Source organism: Meriones unguiculatus, chromosome 3 (genome assembly GCF_030254825.1).
Source record: "Meriones unguiculatus strain TT.TT164.6M chromosome 3, Bangor_MerUng_6.1, whole genome shotgun sequence".
Classification (NCBI taxonomy): domain Eukaryota; kingdom Metazoa; phylum Chordata; class Mammalia; order Rodentia; family Muridae; genus Meriones; species Meriones unguiculatus.
In genome coordinates, this window is record NC_083351.1 from 97,368,922 (window position 1) to 97,391,230 (window position 22,309).

The following is a 22,309-nucleotide window of genomic DNA, read 5'->3' on the forward strand; positions in this document are numbered from 1 at the left end:
TGTCCATAGTGTATCAGTGTCAAAAGTGGTGCTGGAGAAGTAGCTCAGAGCTCTACATCTGGATTTGTAGGGAGCAGGAAGAGTTGAGAAACTGGGCCTGAATTTGGTTCTTGAAAATTAAAAGTACCACCCCATCCCCAACTTCCTTCATCAAGGCTACACCTCATAATCCTTTTCCAGTACTGCTACTACCTGATGACTAAATATTCAGATCTATGAGCCCTTGGGGGCAATTGTTATTCTAACCACCACAGATGGTGAGAAAGTTAAGACAACAGGAGCGAGAATCAGCTTGTCATATTCAATCCACAGTCAGGAAGCAGAAGGAAATAGATGAATGGTTGCTATTAGCATGTTCTCTCTTTCTAATGCTATGCTCTATCTCAGTCAAACCATTGCAAATGAATTACCAGAGGCTTGTCTCTCGCTGGATTCTACATCTCATTTCGTTAACAACTGAGACTTCTGCATTACCTCTTCACTCTTTGCATGCATGGATACAAAATTTAAAAACATACTTGAAATTTGAGTGTGCATATTATGTATGTGTGTACCCAAGAATGGAGGTCAGAGGTAATTCCTCCTTTCTATTTTGTCTGTCATGGGGATACAAATAAGGTTGTAGATCTTGTTGGCAATCTAGTTTTCTCCTAAAGCCATAGTGTTGGTTCCAGCTGCATAACTTTATAATGTAACATTTCTTCCCTCTTCCCCAACCTTATACTCATCTCATTAGTAAAATCGGATCCTACACCAAAGGTCTACAAAGTACTTAATTCCCTGAGTTTAAAAGACCCCAGTCCACATTTCATGTGAGACTCAAGGCAATCTCTTAACTGTAAGTCCCTACAACATAAGAACAAGTGACTACTTCCACCACACACTGGCAAAGAACAAATATTCCTATTCTAAGATGGAAGAAACGACACAGCAAGGAAGGATCAGACCAAAATCCAGAAAGACAAACACACAATCTGACAGCTCCACTTTTGACAACTGGTAATTCTGCTGCCACAGGTTGACTGCAAATGACTTATGTGGCCCCACCCTTCCAGCATCACCTGAAAGATAACTAGCCTCTCTCCTAGGCACGTTCCACCAATTGCTTGCAGCTTTCCTTAATAGATCCTGTACTTCCATCCCTCATAAAACTGGCACCTCCAATAGCCTAGGTAATGTAATCTTTTGGTTTCATGGCAAATCGATACCCTCAGTGTTCAGTGATCTGCATGATTTTGAGATATATAACTTATTTCTTCCCAGCACATTAAATGTCACATTAATTCCAGGCATTGGCTCACATTTTCCAGTACTCCATACCAGCAATATTATCTCTTAATCTATTTCCCTTCTAGTCCATATAAGGGAGGATGGAAGACTTTGCAACACTCTTGCCTTCACATAATCTTTTCTGCTATAGGAATCTGTCATTATGAAGTGAGTATGCTGAAAAAGTTACTGCCATCTTCGTATGTAAGTTTCTAAATACTATGAATTCACTCATAGTTAATCATGGAATGGAGTTTAAAGTCATTCAACATTATTTGTATCTCTAGGTTTTCTGAACAAAAGAAATGTCCTGATATGATGGTGTATCAAATAACCTATCATTGGTGTTTGTAATAGTTTCTTAAATACTAGTTTTCCGTGTTTTGATTTGAGTTTCCTTTGTTTCACAGGATTCATAGTATGACCTTTTTGGTGTTCAATTGCTCATAAATATTAAAGTCTTTTTAATCAATCTTTATAACTGCCCTTCCCCCCCATGTGAACATTCTAGGGCAAAGTTGACAATGAAGAAACCTCAAAGCTTTATGGCATTGTCTGCAATATGGAGGCTCCTATGTTAACTAAAGCATAAATAAAATGTGAACCCTTGCAACATTCTTTATTCTGTTTGATTTCTATTGCCATGATAAGTGTCATGAACAAAATCTAAGAAAAATGGGATTATGTCAGTTCATTGGTTGCATGTCATCATCCATGGAAGCCAAGCCAAAGAGAGCACAGCAGGAATCTAGAGGCAGTAGGTGAAGTAGAAACCATGGAAGAATGCTGCTGTCTTCACGCTGGCTTGGTTAGCCAGAATTTTCATATACCCAGGACCAGCTGGTCAAGAGTGGCACATGCAATATACACTGCCATCACCCAGTGGTCTAGATTCTCCTACATCAATTAGTTTCTAAAAATGACCCACAGACATGCCCAATGAGCCAAATAGATCCAGTCATCTACCCAATTGGGACTTTCACATATTGCTTCTCTATGTGAAGTTGAAAGCAGGAGCAGTACAGGACATCAGAATTTACAGAATTTATCAAGAAATACTCTTTGGTGTTAATGAAGATTAGAAACATCATTGAAAATTCTTCTGCATTATTTGGGTATATGGAGTTTCGCACTAGTATGAAGACTCAGAAAATGCTTCTGAATGAAGACTCAGAAAACACTTCTGACATGAAAGTCAGGTAAAAGTTTTGTCATAATCTTAGATCTGTAGTGCATGTACCAGTATAAGTCCTATCATATGGATACAGGCATGAAGAGCAGCTAAATGCCTGGCCATATTCTACATTTGCAGAGTCTTGTGTGTGCGACTTCTTTGATATACAGCAAGGTCTGACTGAAAAATAAAATGTTCTTAACACCCTACAGAATTAATACGGTTGCTGCTCAGTATGAATACTTTCATTTGTTTAGGGCAATAGTTCTCGACCTACGGGTCACAACTTCTTTGGGAGTCAAATGACCTTTTCACAGGAGCCACCTAAGACCAGAAAACAGCTATTTACATTATGACTCATAATAGTAGCAAAGTGTTATGTTATGAAGGAGCAATGAAAATACTTATGTGGTCGAGGAACATGCGGAACTGTATTAAAGGGTTGCAGAAGGCTAAGAACTGCTGGTTTATGTGTGAGGAGTTTTGAATAGCATTGTCACACCATTTACAGTTATGGTGTTCCTTGCTGAGATAAATTCTAAGGAGGTCAGAAAAAGTTGACTGAATGGTAAAGTACATCATCACATTCTTCACACGTGTATGGCTTCCTTCTACTATGGACTCCTTTGTTCTGTGTAAGGATTGAATTATTTAAAAGGCTTTACCATATTACCCATATTGGTAGGCCTTCTATTCAGAATTTTCTTAAAGGACTGAATAAGTGCAAAACATTTCGAGAAAAATTTCAAATTTGTACTATTTCATTTTAGTTTGAACTACCTTGTGTTTAAACTATCAAGTGTTCTACACTTGTGTGGTTTCTCTCCAGAATGAATTCTCTGATGCTTCTTAAGGTTTTTAGTACAGTGGAACAGTTTGCCACATGCTTCACATTTGTAAGTTTTCTCCCCAGTGTGAGCTAATTTGTGTTGAGAAAGGTCCGAATGAAAAGAGAAGGCTTTTCCACATTGTTCACACTTGTAGGCTTTCTCTCCAGAATGAATTCTTTGATGATTCTTAAGGTTTTTAGTATTTTTTAACAGTTTGCCACATTCTTCACATTTGTAAGGTTTCTCTTCAGTGTGAGTTAGTTTGTGCCGAGCGAGGTATGACTTTTTACAGAAAGTTTTTGTACATTCCCCACACTTGTAGGGTTTCTCTCCTGTATGAATTTTCTTATGGTCAGAAAGCAGTGATGGAAAACAGAAGGCCTTGCCACATACTTCACACTTGTAGGGTTTCTCACTTGTATGAATTCCTTTATGTTTAGAAAGTAATGATGGAGCACGGAAGGCCTTGCCACATAAATCACACTTGCAGGGTCTCTCATCTGTATGGATTCTCTTATGCATAGAAAGTAATGATGGAGCACGGAAGGCCTTGCCACATACCTCACACTTGAAGGGTTTCTCTCCTGTATGAATTCTCTTGTGATTAGAAAGTAAAGATGGAATATGGAAGGCCTTACCACAATCTTCGCACATGTAGGGTTTCTCATCTGTATGAATTCTCTTGTGTTTAGAAAGTAATGATGGCTCATGGAAGGCCTTGCCACATACTTCACACTTGAAGGGTTTCTCTCCTGTATGAATTCTCTTGTGTACAGAAAGTAATGATGGAATATGGAAGGCCTTACCACAATCTTCACATATGTAGGGTTTCTCATCTGCATGAATTCTTTTGTGTTTAGAAAGTAATGACGGAGAATGGAAGGCCTTGCCACATACTTCACACTTGAAGGGTTTCTCTCCTGTATGAATTGTCTTATGTTCAGAAAGCAATGATGGAAAACAGAAGGCCTTGCCACATACTTCACACTTGTAGGGTTTCTCTCCTGTATGAATTCTCTTGTGCATAGAAAGTAATGGTGATGTATGGAAGGCCTTGCCACACACGTCACACTTGAAAGGTTTCTCTCCTGTATGAATTCTCTTGTGTACAGAAAGTAATGATGGAAAACGAAAGGCCTTACTACATTCTTCGCACTTATAGGGCTTCATTCTTAAATTAATTCTCTGGTGGTTAATAGCTTTTGAGTTCCAATGAACAGCTTTGCCTGTACAGTGTTCGTTTCCTGGTGAGTAAATGTTGAGAAATGAATGAAAGCTGAGCAAAATTCTTTATATTTACATTTGTTTTTAAAAACAAAGTCATTTACTCATACTTGTATTTTTCTATATAAATGATAAACTACATTCAAAAAACACAATAGATAGAAATCAGATAATCTTGCAGTGAAAGATGAAGACCATGACAACAAAGAACATAGAAAGAAAGGAATATTGATCAAAGACAAAAATGTAAGGAAGACATAATATCAACAATTAAGAAAACACTGAAGAGTATTATTTTAATCTAAATGAGCTCCTTAAACAAATATAGGAAACTTATGACTAGTTAAACACGAAATATAAAAGTCGTCAAACTTGGAAGACAGGTGTTTTACAACTTATATATGTCCTAAGTACAGACTTTTAGTTTTATAAAGTATGAAATTTAGGCTGCATAACATGAAGACTGTATATAATGGTAATAAATAATATATTTCAGTGATATAAGACAGGAGAATTTATGCATATTTAATGAAGAAATAAATACCCAGTAATCAATTTATAAAAAATAAATCCAGTTCACCTAAAAAAGTACAGAACTTAGGCAGTTACTGTAACACAAGCTGACTTCATGGGAGGAGAAAAAGTTTAGAAGACTTGGTGTGTCATAAACATCTGAGAAATGTAGTCTTTTGACAGCAAAACACAGAAAAGGAGATATTTAAAAAAATATTTTCCACTAGAAGAATGTTGATGATGGGGCCCCAGCTTTCTATTGGATCTTCTGAAATCCTGCTCTGTACTCTGACCCCCTCATTCCTACATACCTTGATATATTGTGGTAGCTTCTACTTGTCTCTTCATATCTGAAAGCTCTTGCCTTTGTTCCAGAAATGTGACCAGGTATGGCTTAGAAGAAGCAAGACCTGTATATGGGGGAAGGGAACGACATTGTTAGTAGGTTCTCCTGGGAAAGAACATTTCTTGTCCAGGATTGTATGCACAAGGAAGGAGAAGATACAATAAAGGAGAGTAGAGGATTAGTTCTTCATGTGTTTTCTGATGAGCACATCAAAATGCTTAGGTGGAATTTAGGATTTGCAGGTCATGAGCCTCACAACCTTCAGTTACAAGGAAATTCTCTTTATGTGTATGTCCCTTGCTCATGCCACTTACTTTATAACATTATCACCAATATAAAGGATACTACTAAAGGAGGGGGGGTTAGGAACACAAGAAGAAATAAAATCATTCTAAGGTATACAAATACTCTCCTTAATTTTCCTTAAAAGTGCTCAGTGAACCTCATTGTTGGAAGGATAAGCTCTCATGAGATATTATACAAAGAAAAAAGTTTTATAATTACGGTGAATTAAAAATTCACCATGAAAGTATTTCTTACCCAAGAACTCAAGGTTGCTGAAATTTTCCAACATCACATCCCTGTACAAATTCCATTGAGCAGGACCTAGGCATTCCCACTCCTGTGCAGAGAAATAAATGGCCACATCCCAGAATGACAGCATATCCTGAAATAAAAAGGAATGAATACTATACATAAACTAATTACAACCACCACCAATAACATAAATACCAAGAGCCATCATGTACTTCTGCATGAAATTTCTAAGGTTCACCCAGAGGAGAGCTGGAAGTGCTTCTGACATAGAGAAGTAAATATCCCTAAAATACTTATAATATGGTGCTGGGATTTTAGCAGGACTCATCATTGTCAAGGAAAGTGGATGGCAGAACATACTAGAAACTCCTATGGATATTGTAGTTTTAAGAACCATAAAATGGAGTAAGTGCATCTATAAAACAGTATTTGTGGATGGAGGACTGGTTGCTCTTCCAGAGGACCTGGGATTGATTTTCAGCAGCCACATCACTGCTCACAACTGTCTATAACTCCATTTAGAGACAACCAGACAATGTCTTAGATATGCAGGCTGGCAAAACACTCATAAATAAAAAATAAATGAATAAATAGCAAAAGTTTGGAGAAAATACTTTAGAATCCCACATTTATATTACAATATAGCACGCACAATGTAAATTTCTCACAGGAGAGAGCCATGGTCATGGAGAAGGTACTTCTCAACATATTATATAATATCATGAATGAGAAAAAAAATGAAGATGCAGATCTGATGCATTACCACTAGGCTCAGGTCTGGCTTCCTGAACATGTACAGAATGATAACAAAGACAGTGCACCAAGGGACAAGAGTTTGAGCAGCCAAGGGGTAGAACAATAATAAATGAAGAATTTGTAGACAAAACAGGATCACAACTATTAAGCTAGTTCATAATTTATAATTTGGAAATTCAGGAATGAGGTTAGTTACTGTTGGGAGCTACACTGACTAAGACTTTCTCAGAGGCCCTGATGAAGGGACTAAGGGAATGGTGTTAGAAGGCATAGCTTACAGAAAGGCATTAGAGGAATCAGAATTGTTAAACATGCTGGCATTGTTTTTGCAAGGGAAAAAAATGACCAATCTCTTTTCATTTGGAAGCCTGCAGTGGATGCTGTCTAACAAACTGCTGATCTTTTGCTCTTCTATAGATTAGCGTTCACCTGAACCCCTCCCCTCCAAATCCTGAGCATTGTTTAGATCCTAATCCTGAGCTTTGTCTCTCAGTGAATAAAACTCGTCCTATGAAAGAGGTCCGAAGTACTTTGCATTCTCGTCTAATAAAATCGATATTAATGCTTATAACAAACCTTCCACTTAGGCCCTTATCCTGAACACTGTTTCTCTGTGAAAAAGAACCTGTCTTATGGTAAGTCAAAGGTGCTTCCCTAAAGACATGTACATTGCAAGGGAATTTCAATGTAGCCATGTCAAACCTTTGTTGTGATAACTGTCTCATGGAAACCTTTTCTAATAGATTTCCTGTGTTTAAATGTGTAAGAAAAATAAATTGCTTGGTCAGACTCAAGACGTTTTTGACCCAGCAACCAACTAAAGTCATTCTGACTGGAGTTTCATTTATCACTTCACCTGGATCATTTTCTTGTCTGCCATCATGCTTACAGGAACCCTAACATCTGATAAATAAACTTGGTGCTTGGCCGTTGGAGAAGGTAAGAAAGCTTTTCTTTAAGTACAAGTCAGGGACAAACTAACAAACTAACTTAAAAGGGTTCATGGCCTTAACTAAGAGAGTGGAATTATATAGGTTCTTGTCAGTACGTACTCTGAGATAAAGCATTCTGTACAATTATTGAAATAATCGTTAAGATCTGAAGGAACAGCCAGGTGGTGATGGCACACGCCTTTGATCCTAGCACTCGGCAGAGGCAGGCTATCTCTAAGTTTGAGGCCAGCCTAGTCTACAGAGTGAGTTCCAGGACAGCCAAGGCTACACAGAGAAATCCTGTCCTGGAAACAAAACAAAAACAAAAGTAAAAAAAAAAAAAAATATCCAAAGGAACACATGATTTAGAGCAGCAGCTCTACAACATTATACCCACAAAAACTAATAAGGAGTCCAGCAGAGGAGATAAAATCCCTCTCAATTATTTACTTTTTAAATGGAAAAGAAAGAAGATTTTTTCCCCCTGCTGGACACATCTTGGCAAGTCTCGGTAAGGCAGCTATTGGAGGCAGGTAAGTTAGTCCTCCTGAGCATTGGTTGGAACTCAAAGACCTCTGGCCCTGTGGCCCTTTCTGCCACAGGAATTCAAAGAAAGCCTGTGCAACACCTGAGTTCCAAGAAATGGTGGGTGGGGCACTGCTGCTACAGAATGAGATACCATGGCTGCCCCAGATCTTAGATTTTGTTGTTGTTGTTGTTTATTTGTCTCCTTGATTTGTTTTCCCTCATAGTGGTAAAAATTAGTGTAGATTGATCAATGGTGTCTTAATGGGGAAATATTTAAATGGGCCCAATTTGTAGTACAGGAACAACTACAATTAGGCCATAGAACACTTAAGCCAATACTGTTTAAATTTCAGAGATATTAGTCATTCAATATATGGAGGACATTCTCTTATCCTGCAGGTCTGTCTAATCTACACTTACATGAATGCCTAACTTTCACGGTAAATTAACTATAACAACAAAACTTATAAGTGTGTTCTATTTCAACTGGCTATGTTCTTATCTGCCTGACACTATTAAGGATTTGGCTCTGCTGTTACGTGCTTTCTGAAAACTCAGTTAATTTCAAAAAGAAATGTAACTGTGAACAGAGTGGGTTATTAGCTTATTAAATAATCCTATTGCTGAAGTGGCAGCTCATAGAATTAATCCCATCCTGGTAAATAGCCTGCAAAGATTATTATGCCACTAAATAAAATGCAGGTTAACTGTTAAATACTAATAATTGACAGGTTGCATTGGCATGTTACTCAGGATCTATAGATAATCACTATCCAAAAAGATACCCTTAAAAGATATTTTTTCTTATGTACTCCATGAGTTCTGCCTAAAATTATATCTAAAAATCTTATAGAAATTACTTTTAATGTTATTATAAATGGCTCTTCAAAAGAACAAGGAGCTTATCTTTTATATGCAAATTCCACATACTCCACACAAAAGACTGTACCCATCCTTGGGTTACACAGCTGAATAGTCTAAAGTTACTATTATCAATGAACTTTTGTAAAATATCTCCCAAACACTGAATATTTTGACTGACCTTCCGTATAAATTAGCACATGAAGAATAGAGACATCTCTTTGTCCTCTATAACCTCTTTATTTCAAGATTTATAAATTCATTGGGTATGGTGAGAAAAATTTATGACAAAAAATTTAGCTTAAAGCTTGTAACAATAGGCTGATAGTTAAATCTATACATTGGTAATTTTAATTTACTACAGTATACTACAGATATAACCTCAACTCTTATTTAAAGAACAGGTTTTAGGATAAGGCAGTGAACGGTACCTATGGCAGGCGTCTGACAAGGTGTGCCGCTAAGAGATCACACCACACAACAGATCTAGGGCAAGAGGTTTACTGAGGAGGAGAGAGAGGGAAAAACCACTCGAAAGTGGGGACATAAGAGAAAGATAAAGACAGACCGACAGATATAGACAGAGAGAACAAAAAAGACATAGGGGGAACTAGAGAAAGCGAGAGAACAAGATAGAGAGAGCAGTGATATCCAGAGGAACCTTTTAAAGAGTTTGCGTCAGTACAAAACTCATATGCACTGCACCTGGAAGCAGCAGATAATGACATAAACTGCTCAAGCTGCTGCCAAACTTACAACATTTACTATATCACGCTGTAAAAGAAAAAATATCTATCTATCTATCTATCTATCTATCTATCTATCTATCTATCTATCTATCTATCTATCTATCATCTATCTATCTATCATCTATCTATCTATCTATCTATCTATCTATCTATCATCTATCTATCTATCTATCTATCTATCTATCGATCGATCGATCTATCACAGCCATGTAGCTTACCTCCATCTTTGCTGATGACCTCATCAAAATGAAAACAAACAAACAAACAAAAAACAACAAAAGATGGCAAGCAGCCATCTTTACTAAGATTAAAGAACACATGCCATGTAACTTCACCATCATTTGGATTAAGACAGTAATGTGGTATAAGCCAAATAAGGCAGCACCTATAAAATTTGTGAGTCTTATTATGCCCTCTGCTTATCACTGTATTTTCTTTTTAGACCAAGGAGGATACAGTTGTTGAATAATTATTATACTCTAAAGGCTTCTTACTACAACCCAGCTAGGACCTCAAATAGTCAAGACAGAGACCTAATGATTTATTTAAACAGCTTTAGCACAATGACTGGGCAGCTCTGATTTAAATTACATTTCTAAGCTAGTCTGCCTATTTCCCAGCTGCTTTCCCCAAGTTACTTGCCAATCATAGTCCTGTCTATTGGATCTGCTCCATCAGGCTATGTCTTCCTTCTTCATCTTCTTTCTTCCTCTCTCTCCTGCTTATCCAGACCTTGTGGTCTCTACATGCAACCCCAAGTACAGGAACCAAAGCCTCACTTACCTCTTTTCTGCCTAGTAACTGGCTGTCAGCAACTTTTATTTCAACAGTCAGAGAAAACAGGAAAGCAAAGTTTACATCACTTGGTGTATGTGAAAATGTGCTCATCTGGACTGCAAGCAGATCTTGGGGGCCAATCTTTAGTATGTGAATATATAGCAGCAACAAACCAACCCCCAACATTTCTCCCTTTTGTCTAAATAAAAAGGCTTTTTTCTCTAACAATAAATTAATACAGTAAGAACAAATATGGAACGATTATGAAAATTCTAATGTAATAATTAAACTCATGATGTCTAGTCCATTTGTTTATGGCAACTTAGGAGAAAACATTTTATATCTAGTTTATCTTAGTAAGTTTAGAGTACTGTATCAAAATCATTTTTTATTATAGCTCGCATTTGATAACCTAAAAATATCTTTTGAAAAGTTTTTTTTTTAATCTTAAACAACTTAAGCTTGATTGCAAGACTAAACTATTTACTCTTAAACCTGATCAGAGAGCTCAGAACAAATAATATTACCTGTATACATAGGAAATACAGAGAAAACAGCTTCCAAAGCATAGACATGATAGAGGCAACTGGCTACCCAGACAGATCACCCAAGTTTTTTCAGCAACTATTGGAGCATCATCTTCAGCCTTCTAGCCCAGAATATCTGACAGACTTTTTGTGAAGAAGGAATTATGAAGGACTACCTACCTTGTCTTGGCAAGGTTTGGTAATCGACTTCTGTTGAGTCCTGCTTGTCCATAGCTTGGAGAGCATATTGTCTGTAGTTGAAGCAAGGGCAGTTTTTGCCCAGTTACAGTGTGCTACATTAAAGCAAACTCTATAAGGCGATTCTTTGATGCCTTATTCTTCAAAGTCAAAAAGGGGTGCTATCAGGAGCTGATATGTCTCATTGTAAAGAAAAATCCTTAAAATAATAAAAAATATCTTTACATACATATTCTGTGTGTCTCTGAGATTTCTGAAGACCAGATAGTTACCTACAGTATATCTGAATAGGCAAACATTGGTTGTTTCTAGCTAGTTTATATTGGTTCAACCATGGAAACATATTTCTGTAATAAATTAGACTAGTATCTAACATGACCATGTGTTTGATTGTCTGACTGTTAATTTGCATTACTTAAGTATCCTAAACAGTTTGTAATAATTACTTTTATGAGGACTAAAATTTTATATTACATTTTTAAATGAGTTGCATAGGCACAATGCCTTATACAAGAGTTGAAACATACATATATCATATGTATCAAAAATAACTTTAAATTTGTATCAACATACAATAATCTAAACCAATAAAAACCTTAAACCTGTATCAATAGACAATAATCTCTATCAATGTAAAATATTTTAGAATAGCAAAAGCTTTACAGATGAAGAGGAGATGCAATAGTTGATACATAGTAGATGCAAGAGTAGATGCACAGTTGAAGAATAGATGCAATAGTTTACCCTTTTATCCTATTATTCCTCTATTATTTACATACCCCCTTTTTTTCTTTTCATCTCTTCTCCCTGCTTTTAATCTCTGAGTCTAATCTCCTTTACCATGTTTTCTTTCTGACCCAAAACACATAACATCCTGTAACAAACCAAATGCTCAAAAATCACCCACTCCACTTATTGGGAAACTGGACATTGTCCTCATTAGTTAATTTTTTATTGTTTGGGGGCAAAGACATCTTTTGGGGGACTCAAGAAAAACTGGAATAGCGTCCAGTCTTAAAAAGGTTGTCTGTAACTTTTGATGTCCAGTCTCTGTGTGCTGTGAGAGTACAGGCTTATTTCAAATCTGGGCTGGAACAGTCTGTGATACTGGATGATTTAGCTAACCATTTTATGTTGTACTGGGTGTAGATTTTTGAGAACACAGCTATGAGGCAGTCAGTGATTGGATCAAGCAGGATGTTGGAACAAACATGTCAACATCTCGACATCCTCCAGGGTGAATCTTGTCAATTTTGCTCCAATTTCACTGGCATCTGGTCTTTTTGTTCTGTAAACATATAACTGCTCACAAGTATTATACAGTTCTGCAATAACATATGTATGCAAAGATCAGTTAAAGATGATTCTTTGCTTTTCGTTTGAGCAGGTGAAAGACAGCTGTCTTTCTATATAAACCAGTCTGGACTGTATACCAGACTGCTATATCAATTTTTATCTATGCCATATGAGAGGATGGCATAAGTCCTCAGGATTCTGTGGCCAACAATATTTATTGGCTATGCAGAGACATTCAGCCAGTCTCAGAGCTGTTCCCATGTAGAGGGATCAACAACGTAAGTTACCTACTGATAATGACCTGTTGGTCCTCTTGATTTGCCTCTTCTTGTCTGTGGCCAATATTTTCAGGAGGCCTTCCCACATCAAATCTGATCTTTACTAATTTGGATGCAATAAAAGCCTCTCCTTTCCTGTTGATACAAACATAAACCTTCTTTCTCAAGACAACATACCTTCTGTCCTCCATTTTGAAATCAAGACAAGTATACAGTCCCTTTCCCATCTAGGTCCACTCCATTTTGATCTCTTTTAAAAAAAGATGCATAAAAGTACAATCATCACTGAACATACAACCATTTTCATGTTGACAGTCAAAACAAAACTGTATGGGGTCCAAATGTTTTTCTCTACAGTGTTTTTCATTTTTTAACACAGAATATCCTTTTTTGTAAAACAAACAAACAAAAACAAACAAAAAAACTTATTTCCCTCCTTTCTTTGGAGATGTTTTTTTTTTTTAAGATTTATTTATTATTGATACAGTTTTCTGCCTGCATGCCAGAAGTGGATGTCAGATTCCATTATAGATGGTTGTAAGCCACCATGTGGTTGCTGGGAATTGAACTCAGGACCTTTGGAAGAACAGTCAGGACTCTTAATCACTGAGCCATCTCTCCAGCTCCTAATTATTGTTTTTAAACTAGTTTTTCTATGACTGTCTAAATCCATTTTTTCTTTAGTGTCTAAGCATATTTTTTAGCATGTTGTACCTGTTCAGAGGTTTGGGTCTGGCTTTTCCATCTCTGTACTGTGGCTAGCTTTGCCTCCAAGGTATTCCAGATTAGGATGGATTTTTATATAACATTAAATTCCTAAGGTTATTAGGGTAGACTCAAGTTAACAAAAAAAAAAAAAAAAAAAAAAAAAAAACAACTGACTTAGAGATGTTTAACTATGTCTTTGTTAACATTAAGCTTCTAAACATTAAAAAAGATTTTCTTATTTATGATTTATGCAGCATTCTGCCTACATGTGTACCTGCGCACCAGATCTCACTACAGATGGTTATGAGCCACCACGTGGTTGCTGGGAATTGAACTCAGGACCTTTAGGAAGAACAGCCAGTGTTCTTCACCTCTGAGCTTTCTCTCCAGCTCCCCCCTTCTAAACGTTTTTAAAAGAAGAAACAACATATGTTTTATAAACAAGGTTTAAATTTCTAAGGTCTATTCAAACTAGCAAAAACTGACTTAAAAATATATTCTTGCTCCTTTGTATTTATAGCTATATTAATACTGGTAATTGCTAAAAAATGTTCAGTTCAAAATTTTAAGGCTCAAAATTAATGGTAATAAAACTGCAAAATCTTAATCTGTTTTTAAAATTTAATTTAATTTTTTATTATTAGTTACATTTTATTAACTCTGTATCCCAGGTGTATCCCTTATTCTCTCCCAATCCCACCCTCCTTCCCTCATCTCCTCCCTGCCCCTTTCCAAGTCCACTGATTGGGGAGGATCTCCTCCTCTTTCTTTTTTTTTTTTTCTCCTCCTCTTTCATCTGACCCTGTTTTATTAGGTATCTCCAGAGTCCTCCTCTGTGGCCTAGCAGGACTGCTCCTCCCTTGGGGGGTGGGGAGGTCAAAGAGCCTGCCATTGAGTTCCTGTCAGAAATAGTCCCTGTTCCCCTTACTATGGGAAACCAATTGGTTACTGAGCTACCACGGGCTTCATCCGAGCAAAGGTTCTAGGTTATATCCATACACAGTCCTTGGTGGAATGTCAGTCTCAGAAAAGACCCCTGTGCCCAGATATATTTGGTCCTTGTGGAGCTCCTGTCCTTTCCATGTCATACTAACTCCCCTTCTGCCAAAGGCTTGGTTATGAGTCTTAGTATCTGTTTTGAAATACTGTTAGGTAGAGTCTTTCAGATGCCTTCTGTGGTAGACTCCTGTCATACGTCCAATGCACATCCCATTTGTCTTTCTAAGTGAGGATTGATCATCTTACCCCGTGTCTGCTTTCTTGTTTATCTTCTTTAGATGTATAGATTTCAGCAAAATCTTAATCTTATAAAAGTTAGCAATTTATTATTATAAACTGTTAAAGATAATTAAGCCATATAAGTTAATGGTCAGTCACCTTATAAATGATTAAATTCTTTTATGTGCTCAAAACTATGTTTGTAGTCAAGCTAAGCACAACTTTAATTCATTTTCAAGAAAAACTTCATTTACATATTTCTATTCTTGTACAGAACAAAAATTTTAAAAGAATAATGTAAACAGACTTGAGGGGGATTTTAAAAAAATAATGAGCAAATTAGAATTTTCAAAGTTTTTTTTTTAACCAAAAACATCTTTATTTTTTTTAGTCTTTAAAAAAACAAGACAAAACAAAACTCTCCTTTTCCCAAAATAACCATGATTAGCTTAGAAAAATGGGTGAATATCTTCAAAGTGTTTCCCTTTAACGGAAACATCATTTTATAGAATCTAAATATTGAAGTTTTTTTTTAAAAAGCCAGAATCTAGTGTAAGTCAAGAAAATCCACTCATACTTCAGGCCCTTCTCCTCCAGGAACCAGCATTGTTATGTTATTTCCGTTTAGTAAAATCTGATCTAATTTTGTAATCCTTCTTCCTTCTGGTGTAATTTCAAACTGTGTGACATCTTCCAGCACCATATTGACAAAGTCATCAAATCCCAGGAGTGTACCAACAATTTCCTTATCACTCTTCATCACAATGTGAATTCTTGATCCTATACACTTGTCCACAAGCTCTAGTGGCAGGAGCTAGGACGGGTTGGTGGTCGCGTTAGCCACCATGGCCACGCCGGAAAATCGAATTTTCAAAGTTTTAAAACAATATTTCCTCTGGGTATTACAATGGTTGAGAAATGTAAGCATAATTGTATGTTTTTCAAATTTGCTTGGAGGACAAAAGGGTTAAACAAATCCCACAAATATTAAGAGTTACATTATCTTAAAATTTCTACCTAAAATTATTTTGGTACAGCCTGAGAATCTGTTCCATGGGACTGTCTGCACGATGCAGGGAACACTAAGCCTTCCCACAGATTTTCCTCTTTCGAACTGTTGTGCTTTGACATTGCTCACATTTCTGTTTCATTTATAGTATCAGATGGATACAGACTTTAATGTTTACATGAAAAACCTCAGTTGTTTTCTCTGCCAAGTTTTTCTATGGTTATTTTTCAGGTTCTTCTAAATATCCTGTTACCTAATAGGAAAGTCTTCCTGAGCTTCAAATTAAAATTGCCCTAAAATTTAAAGATCCCAAATCTTAAATTAATAAAGCTGTAAGTTTATATTTTTAAAAACTTAATGACCAGTGTTAATTTAATAGACTTTGTCTTTATAGTTTTGTGCTTGCTCTTGGTCTTATAAATGATCAGACTCTTGCAAGGGAGGTAATTATAGGAAGCTCACAAAAACTTAACCTCTATTAAAGGAATTATTTTATATAAAATAAAAGCATTATTTTATTTCAAGCTTCTAGTGCACAAAAAAAAATAGACATCAGCTTGACATCTAAAACTAAGTCTGTTTGTGTACTGGACCTTCTCTGCTGTCATATATGTAGATATCTGTGCTCAAATTCACTAGAGCCACGTGTATCATCTCTCCCCAACTAAGCTACAGAGCATGGCCCCCCAAATAGCACAAAGCTCCAGTAAAATAACCTTTGTGTCCTATCTGGAACTTAACTGTGTCAAACAGTTTATAAAAGTTGTTGGGATGTCCTTCCCTCACATTGAGAAGATGTATCCCTGTATTTTCAATTGTTAATTCTGTGAAACAGAGCTGAGTGCAGGCAGGATTTTGGTATTGTAATTTCTACCGCCAATCACTGGATTTCTATTTGTAAGTGCATCTCTTTTCTCAGCTGGCAAAGGGCAGCCCATATGAGACAGATCTCATGTCATCCCACTGCGGATTGGTTTGGACTGGAATGTGGCTTTTTGTTTAATAAAGAGGAAACAGCCCAGAGCTGGACTGTGCTTCTGGGCTGAGACTCAGGAGACAAGAAGAGACATGGAAGAAGGCAGAAGGAGGTGAAAGGGAGATGGAATAGAGAGGGAGGTAGGCAGTGAAAACCATGTGGAGAAATGAAGTGCCAGAAAAATTGGGTTAATTTAATAGCTAGCTGAGAGACTTCACTCCAGCAAAAGGCCAACATCGTCAAAATATATAGATGTCTCTGTAACTTAATTAAACCTCAAGTGAAATCTGGGAAAGCCCTGTAATAGAATGTTCTTCTCAAGACTTTAATTACGACTGAATACTAATAATGGTCCTGCTTATGATAGCAAATAATTTAAGAAATTCCAATCTTAATCACGTTATAATAACTGAAACCACAGAATAAAGCTATTATAAAAAAACATCAAATACTTAATTGGCAAAATTATGTTAAGGTGGGTAAGGGATTACACTTACCTATGTCCCCCATACTATGCTATATTTAGTTATGGTAACTTTAAATTTAATTTTTTTTTCATTTTAAAGAATAATTTTTCCTGCTTCCCCAGAGCATTTTCCCTAACGGTACACCTTATATATACTGATACATTCTGCAAATCAATGTATGTTAATGCTATTTTTATAGAATTATTTTCAATCACTGATATTAAATCTATGAAAAATATTGCAAAAACCAGAATAGCAGTGATACTAAAACACAAAATGACTGTGTTATTATAATGAAAGATGGCAGAAAAGTATAAAATTATTTAAAGTATATCAAAAGCCACAAACATGTACAGAATAGTGGACTCGGGATAATCTGAAGAAGGCATCTAATTTTCGTCTCCTTTCAGGACTGATAAAGAGCTGTGTTCTTCTTTGCCTCCCCCAGAGAGCTGATAGGAAGGACATGACATTCTGAATCGTAGGGTCAAGCCAATGAAAATTAGCTACAGCCCAATCTTAGGTTCCTATAATATGTTAGAGAAGTTCTTAAAACACTAGCTGGGTTGCCAGTCTAATTCTTAAAGCCCAAAGTCAATAATCAATACAAGGCTTATGAATAGAAAACATGGACTAGAAAAAACAAACAACAACAAATTTACAAATATGCTGTGATTGCAACAACCAGGTTAATGGTCTGAATGAGAATCCAGACAACTAACAAAAAGTGAAAATAATAATTGCACATATAACAAAGAACATAAGAAATCAGCCACATAATAAGCTACGAAAAGCACAAGGATATGGGTGAAAATACCATACTGATGGAAAACGATGAACATCTAATATCACATGCTGAAGCACAAGAAACCCTTGGCAAACACAACAGCTGGCAGAGGTCACAAGAACATAGAGACAGATATTAAAGAACCCTGAGGTCAGTGGGTTGGCTTGGCAGACAAAGAACCCGCAGCACGATCTGATGACTTGCAGTGGATCCTGCACACTGGTCCAGTGCACAGAAAGAGACTGGATCTCTATCTGCATAGTGAGTCTACATACAAACAATAAACCAGTCAGTCAGTGTACTAAAGAACATCAAGGAGACTGTAAAAGATTTATTGCACATAGCACAAAGAATAAAAAAATAGAAAACAAAGCTAGTATGATGATATGAAGAAATATCCTGATGCCACTAAAAACAACTTAAGAATTAATGCCAGAGTGATGCCTAGGAAGACACACACACACACACACACACACACACACACACACACAAACACACACCCATAAGAATGATGGAAATGACAAAGACAATCCAGGGTTTTAAAGTGAAATTCAATAAAGAGAAAAATTGATGAGGACCCTGGCTGAGATGAAGATGGAACTGAAAAGCCCATAATCTAACTAAAAAATTCAAAGGAAAAACTTACAATTGAATAAATTAAGCAGAAGATGGATATCAGAAGTTAGAGACTGGGTAGATGATCTAAATGAAATAAGCTAAGAATATGAAAAAAAAAAAAACACCGGAAGGAAACACACAGGAAATTTTAGACACTATGAGAAAACCAAACTTTAAAATATAGGCACATATGAGAAGAATGCAAAGCATAGAACAGATCTTCAACAAGATCATAAAGTAAACCTTCCCAAACGAAGAAAAGACACCCATAAAAGTATAAGAGGCACACAGAAAACTAATTGGAGAAGACCAGAAAAGAACAACCTCATAGAATACTTGTTAGTATTTAGGCAGCCTGCTTCTGGGTTGCTTAGCAACCTATGATGTCATCATGGGTCACAAGCCAGGGAGCCAGTCACACCTGCCAGGCCTGGTTCAGTTGCTCCATAAAAGGATCAACCTGCCACTGTTTAGCTCTCTTGCCTTCTTGCTCTTGTTCTCTCAGTCTCTCCCTCTTTGTCCTGACACTCCTTCCCCCCAGCAAGTGTTTCTCTCCTACTCCTTCTCTCTCTCCCTCCTACCCTGCCCCGAGACAGTCTGTGGCACCTTCCCCTTCCCTTAATACACCTCCTACGTGGACCAGTTGCATGGTGTGACTCATGAACCCACCATATAACTCTGCCACACAATCCTAACAATACTGAAATCTGCAAGTGAAAGAACACATTTATTATAAGACACCTGAGCCTGGAGAAATGCATTTCAAGTCCTAAAAGACCAGACACCAAACCTAAGTTACTATTCACAGCCAAACTATCTGCAGTAGATGACAAAGAACAAATAACTATCTATAATATAAAGAGCATATATATATCCTATAAACCAAACCTAAAAAGAGGGATGAGCATAGCCAAGAGAAAGAAATAGGAAGCCAAAATTACTAAAAGGCAAAAGGCTATCAGGAACACAGCAGCACCAACAATAAGCAACTGTGACAATTAACACTTATGTATCAGAACAATCGATGCCCTCACCTCTCCATTAAAAAGACACAGGCTGGGAGAATGGATCAAAAAAACTAAATCTTTCTGTTGTCTACAAGAAACTCATCTAAGAGATGTCTTCTATGGAATAGGACAGATTTTCAAAATATTCCTTCAACATAGCCTGAATGTCTTTGGTATCTGTTGTAATGCCTCCCTGTTCATTTTTGATCCTGATCATATTTGGATGCTCTTTCTTTTGGTTAGTTCGGCCAAGTGTCTCTCAATCTTGTTTACCATCTCTAGGAACTTGTGAATTTCTTGGTTCTTTGAGTCTTTTTTTTAAATTTTTATTTCATTAATTCCCACTCTGATTAGTAGTTTGTCTTGCACCATGAGGCCATAGCAGAAAATAACAGACAAATATGCAAACATAATGAACATTCCCTTCAAGTACTGAAAAACAGTCAAGCAATGCAAAGTGGAGAAACCTTCTTTTCTGGTAAATGCAAATAAAATTTTAATTACTAACAAACACATGATGTCATTAAGAAAAAGATGCGCTTGAAAAATCATAAAATTAAATTTCAAATACACTCAATAGAACTTATGTAAGCACATGTGTAAATTTTGAAAGTTAACAAGATGACAGCTGGATGGATTTCTGTCAAAATGGGGTGCTCAGAAGTGAGAGGAATGATAAAAAGTAATCTCTGTACCCAGTCTACACACGATAAACTGTTTTTAAGAATCTTTTTAAGAAAACACAGGATCTCATGTAGCCTAGGCTCACCTTGAATTGGCTATGAAACTGAGGATGACTCTGGACTCTGGGCTTCCTGACTCCTCCCAAAACACAGAGATTTCAGGTATGAACAATAGAATAGACTTAACTTCACTTGTCAATCATATTTACTTCAGTATATATTTGGGACCTGTAAGCAGTATACATGAGCATGCTGCTGTATCATCTTTCTATTGAAAGGAAGCTGTTTTGCTATACAAAGCAGTGTGCTTTTCCCATTTCATGTTGTTATTTTTCCCACAGATTAATAACCTTAATGTTATTAAGATGTCTATTATTTTAAACATGTTTGGAAACTCATTGAAAATTCTGGTATATAGGACAAAAGGGGTATGAAGCCCATGCTTCCTAAGAGTGGACTTCAATGTCATAAGCCAGTCTTCAGTTTACAAACAGTTGGTTTGACTGAAGAGAACAGTATATGCAAGATCACCTAAGAAAGGGGGAGGAACTCCAGAGAAAAAATCCTGGAAAGAGGCTGTGTCTGGCTGCGAACTGAAAACTCTTGCCAGGAATCTGTGTCTGCAGAGACAGATGGCCCATGTGGATGTTCAGTGCTGTGCACCCCAGCCCCATACCCCGTTTCATAGTTACATGCCTCTCTGGGGTACCTACCAATGTATTTTAAACTTCACTTGACTGGTGGGTTTTTTTGCTCTGTAAAAATATGAAACTGCTTCCATGGTGGAGCATGAAATTTGGGATAACTTAAAATCTGTGTTCCTGGGTCATGGTCACTCAAATGGCTCCCGACTAAACTATCTCTTAGTCCCTTGAAGATGAGACCTGTAGTTTTCACAAGGAAGCTACAATGTACAAATCACAGGAACTCGAGTGTTCCACAGCTTTCCAAATTCATCTTATATTCTCTCTAATGCAGTACAAAAAGTTGGGCAAATCTTCTAGCACTACTCAGGGACCATCACTGAACCTGGATGCCACATTCAGTGACAGAGTACATTTAAGAGAGTTCGGGCCCTGCTGAGAATGTAAACAGATAGAAAACCATGTGATCAGAACAGTGTATAGAGCCTGTCTGATCAGCAGAGTCAGTTCTCCACGTCCAGCATTAACCAAGTCATCTCTCATTTCTGAAAAGGAGTCCAAATTTCTTACATTCCACAGTCTCAAATGGAATTGATGAAGTATTACTCTCAAGTATTTTTTTCAGTCTGCAGTGTAAGATCCATAATTAGGTGGATTGTGCAAAGACAGTTTCATACCAATTACCAGATTATTCTGTGGGTCTCCAGGGGTTAGTGTGGTGATTCACGTCACAGAGGTGTACACTAGGGATTCTAATTCAAGAGGAGGCATCCATAAATCTAACAATTCATTCCAAATGAAAACGAACTAACATCCCATACAACAATTGCCATCACAGGACTCGCTGTCCCTGGAAACTAGGAGCTTGAGGAACCTCTACGAGCTCAAACCAGGAGTAACAGGCAGGACAAGAAGTACAGGAGAGGCTAGATGTCTGTATGTTCTTGGAGTCTTGTCAGATCTGACTACAGCAATGTGAGCCTGGATCTGCCAGGGAAAGCACTTTCCCAGCAAAAACTGAGTGAGCTCCCTTCAGCTACTCAGGCAAAGGCAGCCAGCATATCCAGTCAGGCCTTGCAATCCTGTTGTTTCAAACCTTTCCTCAGGGGTGTTTCCCAGGGGCAGTCGCCCAGCCTAGGTCAGCACAGCACCTCTAAATTCTGCTTCCCGGTCTCCCAACAAGCCCAAGTCAGTTCCTTCGCGCCCGACCCGCCACTGTGCACAGTCGCTCATATCTGCAGGACGCTGCAGCTCCCTGCACTAACCTCCATGTCAGAGATCCAAGCCCAGCGCAGAACAGGACACTCGCCTAACTTTGGGGAAAAGCGAAGTATGAAGATTATAGTCAAAGCGGAAGCTCGATAGCCACAGCGCCTTCTGGTGATGTAATAGTAGTC

General features: G+C 37.2%; 1 protein-coding gene and 1 pseudogene across 1 annotated transcript; both read right to left on the reverse strand.

Moving 5' to 3' along the window:
• LOC110563497 (zinc finger protein 208-like) overlaps positions 1 to 22,279 on the reverse strand; it is a 104,882-nt pseudogene extending 82,603 nt beyond the window's left edge.
• LOC110563498 (U6 snRNA-associated Sm-like protein LSm5) lies at positions 15,076 to 15,576 on the reverse strand. The gene has a single exon (XM_060380384.1). It carries the CDS (start codon positions 15,479 to 15,481, stop codon positions 15,293 to 15,295), a length of 189 nt encoding a protein of 62 aa, XP_060236367.1. The 5' UTR covers positions 15,482 to 15,576; the 3' UTR covers positions 15,076 to 15,292.
• Positions 22,280 to 22,309: the final 30 nt, after the last annotated feature.